The following is a 6,676-nucleotide window of genomic DNA, read 5'->3' as shown; positions in this document are numbered from 1 at the left end:
GTTTACAGTGTAAATGAAAATGAGATATACAATATATCTACTTAATATACTAAAACTGGGTTTTCCCCCAGCTACTAAAGGTGACGTGTCGATCTCTCATGCCTCCGTTTTTCCTCCAAAACGAATAAATTTTTTTTCTATTCTAAATTATTTTATTGTAATTATATTATAATTAATACTAAATAAATAATATATAATAATACTAATTTGGCAACATATCCTCATTATAATTATATCAAATCAATATTTAATACACTATTAAACTACTTATCAATTATCAATTAAAAATACTTTTAATAATTTTAATGATAATAATAATATCAATAATAGTAATAATAATAATAATAAATATTTGTTACCCAATTCACGTATATCAAATAATTTTTTTAAATTATTTTATAAAAAATATCTTTAATATAATTATATTATAATTAATATTTAATGAATAATATATAATTATACTAATTTAGAAACATATCTTCATTATAATTGTATCAAATCAAAATTTAATGCATTATTAAAAAATTACCTTAATAATAGATAATTTACACATTTATTTTTGTTTTACTAAAGTCTATATATAGTGTTTTCGTGTGGTACATGAATCTAAATTTGAGAGTCAATTCATAATTTTATATGTAGTATTTTTTTTACTACTTCATAGAATAAGAATGTATTCTTCGTTTTTTATTGAAGTTGATCCGATCCTTTTAAGGTACAATTTATAATTTTTTATAATATTTTTTTATATACTCGTTCTATTATATTATTCTTTTGATAATTTTTTATTTGTTGTTACTCTAAGTTATTCTTATCGTCTAATGTTCCAGTTCGATTGTCTTTTGCCACAATTATTTACAATGCATCACATTCATAAAATACCTCATCGAGTTGTCTTCACTGATTCGGGTTCCAACTACATGGATGTAAGCGTTCAAAGAAGAGGCAATAGTCTCTACTTTACCGAAGGATGTAAGCGTTCAGTTTTGCTAAATTCATGACAAATTCAGATATGCAATTTCAACGATTGGTAATATATTTAAATTTTCTTAGTTTAAGATGTTCATTATTAGAATAATTTTTTAACATATTTTAATTTTTTTCAGAAATTACCAACTTTCTTTTGCATGTATGCAATGCCATTGAGGGAAATAAAAGTTAGTTTGGTTTCTCGGTGTGGCAATTCTATACCTTGCCGCATTGCATGGATAGCGGATGATGAAACTTATCTAACAAGAGGATGGTCTGATTTTGCACGAATTCTAAATATTAAAACTTACGATGTTATTTCAGTTGGTTGTTGTTACAAGAATGATTCTATACTATACGTGAATAAGGATTAGAATAGGTTCAATATTGTTTAGGTAATTTGGTTTTACTATTAGTATTTGATTAAATTATAATTATAGAATTTTAAATTATTGTCTCAATTTATATATTACGATTATTTTTTGCGGATGTGCTATTTTTAAATAATTTAATAAAATAAAGTAGTGTAAGATATTATTAACTTTATTTTTATCCTTTATTTCTTTATTTGTATTTTCATTATATTTGACAAAAAATGAACCTACACATATATTAAATCGTTGACCTAAAGACAATTTATTTGTCAATAAAAACAGATTTTATTTATAATTGGAATAAAATTTATTTACCAATAATCGGTGGATAAAATTGAAATTACACCCGTGTCATATAATTATAATTGATTAATTGGTATAAAATGAAATTATACCCGTGCCATGAGTAATAATCTAAATAATTATATCTTAACAAAATATAATTTGAAATAATTTATAAACAATTATCTTAACAAAAATAATTATTTAATAATTGATTTAAAAATCAATGCAAAAAATAATTATTAATAATAGTATTATTAACTGGGTAAATAATATAATTTTAAATTATTACTTGAAATATAAATAATATATGAAAATCTATTGAGTAAATCAATGATTTTGCACCTTAATAATTTGATAATTATTATTTAATTAACCAGTTAATTGAATTAGTAATAACAATTTCCAATTTCAAATTTTGTATATTAAGTAGTTATTAAAAACTGGGTAATAACGATTTACACAGGAAAATCATTGATAAATTCAATTAACCATATAGAAGATAATATACTAACAGTTTTAGTATATTATTTATGGCAAGCAAAATTATTTCCTCATATTTTCTATTAAAATTGAAATTAGTAATAGTTTAAAAAAAGGTTTATTAATAAAATTACTAATAGTCACATTTTTATACACAAGATATATGTTTTCTATATATTATTTAAAAAATATAATGAAACATGAATAATGAATGAGTATGTTATTTCTTCGACTAGTTAATTAATGCAAAATCGAGTACCTTTTTTTATTCGATTGAGGTCATATTCTATTTGGTGAAAGTTTTAATCACCTTAATTAAATCCTGTCTTTGTGCCTTAACTTATACAAGTAGTAATATGTTACATATTATTTGGTATATCTAAGTAGTTATTTTTCATAGTGGAGATGTAAAAAATATATTAAGGTTTATTTCCAAATAATTACTGGATGAATAATAGTAGATTATATTATTTTGGGAAAGTATTTTCATTATAATTATATCAAATCAATATTTAATTATGATAAAATATGTTAATTATAATTATATCATAGAATTATAATAATTACGATATTTATGTTATATATTTTAATCATTTATGTACGTAAATAATTAGAAATCAATCAAATTAAATTATCACGGTAAATAATATGTTGTATATTATTACGAAAAATAATCCGTAGATAAAATTGAAATTACACCCGTGTCATATAATTATAATTGATTAATTGGTATAAAATGAAATTATACCCGTGTTATGAGTAATAATCTAAATAATTATATCTTAACAAAATATAATTTGAAATAATTTATAAACAATTATCTTAACAAAATAATTATTTAATAATTGATTTAAAAATCAATGCAAAATATAATTTTTAATAATAGTATTATTAACTGGGTAAATAATATAATTTTAAATTATTACTTGAAATATAAATAATATATGAAAATCAATTGAGTAAATCAATGATTTTGTACCTTAATAATTTGACAATTATTACTCAATTAACCAGTTAATTGAATTAGTAATAACAATTTCCAATTTCAAATTTTGTATATTAAGTAATTATTAAAAATTGAGTAATAACGATTTATACGAAAAAATTATTAATAAATTCAATTAATCATAAAGAAGATATTATACTAACAGTTTTAGTATATTATTTATGATAAGGGAAATTATTTTCTCAAATTAAATTTTATATAATTATAGTAAGTCTCTATAATTAAAGCAATATAAAACTGCTTCATATATAGCAATAATATTATACATATTTATATATCTCTTCTTTTATCTCTTTTTTTTAAAATATTGACATATAATTAATGTAGAAAATATATAATATTAAACTGTTTTGTTATGCATATATATGAATTTATATAATAACCCGTATAATTTATACGTATGGCATAATACATATGTCAAAAAAAGATTCCATAATTTTTGAAAACCACTGTTTTGTTATATGAAATTGAAATTGAAATTAAATAATTTCTATTTATATAATTTTTTTTATTAGTATCAAGTATTTTCATTAAAAATTCATATCGTTTGTAATTAGTATATATATATATATATATATATATATATATATATAAGTCGTAATAGTCAATTGTTTCAATTATTTTGACGTTAATACTCTTGCGAATGAACTAAGTGGGTATTTAAAAAGGCTAACTAATGAGCAGAAATTTGCATACGATCAAATAATTAGTGCTGTTAGCGGTAATATGGGTGGATTTTTCTTCTTATACGGTCAAGGTGGTTGTGGAAAAATATTTTTATGGTCAACTATATCATGCTCAATTAGGTCTAAAGGAGGTATAGTTTTAAATGTTGTTTCGAGTGGGATTGCTGCATTTTTGTTGCCTAATGGAAGAACTGCACATTCAAGGTTTAAAATTCCTTTTGCCATAAATGAGGATTCTTTGTGTAGCATTAAACAGGGAAGTCCTCTTGCAAGGTTAATATCCAAGCTAAGGCCAAATTAATCACATGGGATGAAGCTCCAATGATAAGTAAGTATTATTACGAAGCTTTAGATAAATGCCTCAGAGACATCTTAAGGTGCTCAGATTCGTATAATGCTCATTTGCCATTTGGAGGTAAGGTTGTTGTTCTCGGAGGAGATTTTAGACAAATTTTACCTGTAATTCTCAGAGACTCAAGGCAAGATATAATTCAGTCTTCTATTAATTCTTCATATTTGTGGCATAACTGTAAGGTTTTGAAGCTTACAAAAAACATGAGATTGTCACTAGGTGAAAACAACAATATACAAGAACTCAGAAATTTTGCAGAATGGCTACTCAAAATTGGTGATGGTTTGGCTGGTGATACAACAGATGGTGAATCGATCGTTCATATACCATCTGACATTTTGATTAAGAACTCTGAGACAGTTTTGGATGACCTCATTGATTTCGTGTATCCAAATATGTTATCCAATTTATCCGTTGAAATTTATTTCAAGGATAGAGCAATTCTTGCACCAACTTTGGATTTTTGTGTCACTGATGTCAACAACAAGATGATTGCAGGGCTACCTGGACAAGAAATAGTCTACTTAAGTTCAAACTCTGTGTGTGCTGAAGAGGGAAATATGGAACTTGAGTTAGATGCTTTCTCGCCGGAGATTCTAAATGGAATAAATTGTTCAGGTCTACCACCACACAAGTTGGTTCTGAAGGTTGGCGTTCCTGTTATGTTGCTGCGGAATATAGACCAAACTAATGGTTTGTGCGATGGAACGAGGATGCAAGTTAGAAGAATGGGAAATCATGTGATAGAATGCAAGACTTTAACTGGTAACAAAGTTAGAAGTATTGTTCTTATCCCAAGAGTGAATCTAATTCCAAATAATGAAACATTGCCGGTCAGGTTTCAAAGAAGACAATTCCCAATTATCATATCATTTGCAATGATAATAAATAAGTCCCATGGACAAACTCTATTGAAACTTCCAAGGCCAGTTTTCATCCATGGTCAATTGTATGTTACGTTATCAAGGGTAACGAGTAAAGATGATCTGCGAGTGTTGTTGCAAGATCATGGACACTTGGAAGATAACTGCATGATGAATGTGGTATATAGAGAAGTTTTTGAGAGCCTATAATAAAAAGGTAATAACAAAATGTCTTACTAAATCTATTTATTTATTAAAATTTATTACTATCACTTAAAAAAATTTAGAAATTCTAGGAACTAATAGATGAATTCTTATTATACATTAATAGTTTGAAAATATTAAAATTATCATTAAAATTCTTATAATTTTATATACAAACATTGATACGGTATTGTTTCATGTATATATTTTGCAGGTATCAAAAGATAGCATTGAATTGTTATTCAGTAGGTTTAAATTATTTATTGTTTATTACAAAACTTTCTGCATTAGGATTCTCTATTAATTTGTTCTTCATTTTGAGCTGATTTTGATATTTTCTTACTTCACATTAAACCAACATATAAAATTTTGTTGGTAGATTTAAGTATTACTAGATTATTTATGGTCATATTGAGTATATATGCCTGATTTATTGAAAAAAGTAGATTAAATAACTATTTTATAGTTAATACAATTAATACTATATTAAAAAAAGAAAAACAATGCATACAAGTTATTTTTTTATTAATTAAATTATTATAATTAAAATGAAATTTAACATAACAACTTAAAATTATAATTTTAATTTTATCACGTGCATGGCACGGGTGATTAAACTTGTATATATATATATATAAAACAAATGTTCAGGTGCTAGTGAGTTGTTTGTACACGAAACCTATGTGCAGGACGACCGACCTCTCATTCATGTCGCGATTCCGGAGCATGAGGCAGAGGAGGATGAGGAGGAGTTAGATGAGGATTACGTGGCGGACAGTGCGGACAGTGAGTCTTTTGATGGTGGCGATGAGGATGAGTTTGTGCCGGAGACACCTGCGGGGGCTGTGCCGCGCCATGTGCTGCCTCCACCTCATCTAATTCCGATGCTATTGGCTATGCCAAGTCACTATCACAGTCTACATCTGGACGCCATGCATGAGAGGAACCCGGTGGAGGACAGCTGTGGAGTGGATTACAACCTGGACGGCTGCGTACCGGGTGATCCAGTCTGACTGCTTAAAGTACCATGTGCAGTGCCATCAAGCAAACAGTGGGTGTCAATGGAACCTCTGTGTCGCCCTTCGTCAAAATCTCGGATACTAGTATGTTCAAGTTTAATTGTGAGTTTGAGTAGTTTTGTCTTATATGTTATTTCTGGTAGAATGCCGTGTAAGAATAAATTTTTTTCTGTGGTGATTAGGGAGGTTCGGAGATTTGGTGGACCACACAGCTGTCTAGCACCCACCGTGTGCGCGTAGGACCAGGTGGTACGCCACACCCTGCAGGGTGATAGTGACCTCACCCCACGGGAGATGAAACGTGTGCGTTTCTGGACGCCATCACTCCACCAATGTCGAAATGAGGGAATTGTCAAAAGTAAAATCCTTCAGCGGCACGGTGTCGCCGAATTCGACCTCAACCAGATACGGGACGATGGCATCCGATAGAGGTAAAGT

The 6,676-nt window shown here is 27.2% G+C and overlaps 1 protein-coding gene across 1 annotated transcript; it reads left to right on the top strand.

The window, feature by feature from the left end:
- Positions 1-3,840: 3,840 nt before the first annotated feature.
- On the top strand, positions 3,841-6,232 carry LOC107646820 (ATP-dependent DNA helicase RRM3-like). Its single transcript, XM_088490608.1, has 4 exons — positions 3,841-4,073; positions 4,166-5,195; positions 5,434-5,464; positions 5,871-6,232. Exons 1-4 carry the CDS (start codon positions 3,841-3,843, stop codon positions 6,230-6,232), a joined length of 1,656 nt encoding a protein of 551 aa, XP_088346734.1.
- Positions 6,233-6,676: the final 444 nt, after the last annotated feature.

Source organism: Arachis ipaensis, chromosome B6 (genome assembly GCF_059453495.1).
Source record: "Arachis ipaensis isolate K30076 ecotype BB chromosome B6, ASM5945349v1, whole genome shotgun sequence".
NCBI classification, from domain to species: domain Eukaryota; kingdom Viridiplantae; phylum Streptophyta; class Magnoliopsida; order Fabales; family Fabaceae; genus Arachis; species Arachis ipaensis.
Note: the sequence above shows the minus strand (reverse complement) of the source record. Positions and strands in the feature narration are given on the sequence as shown.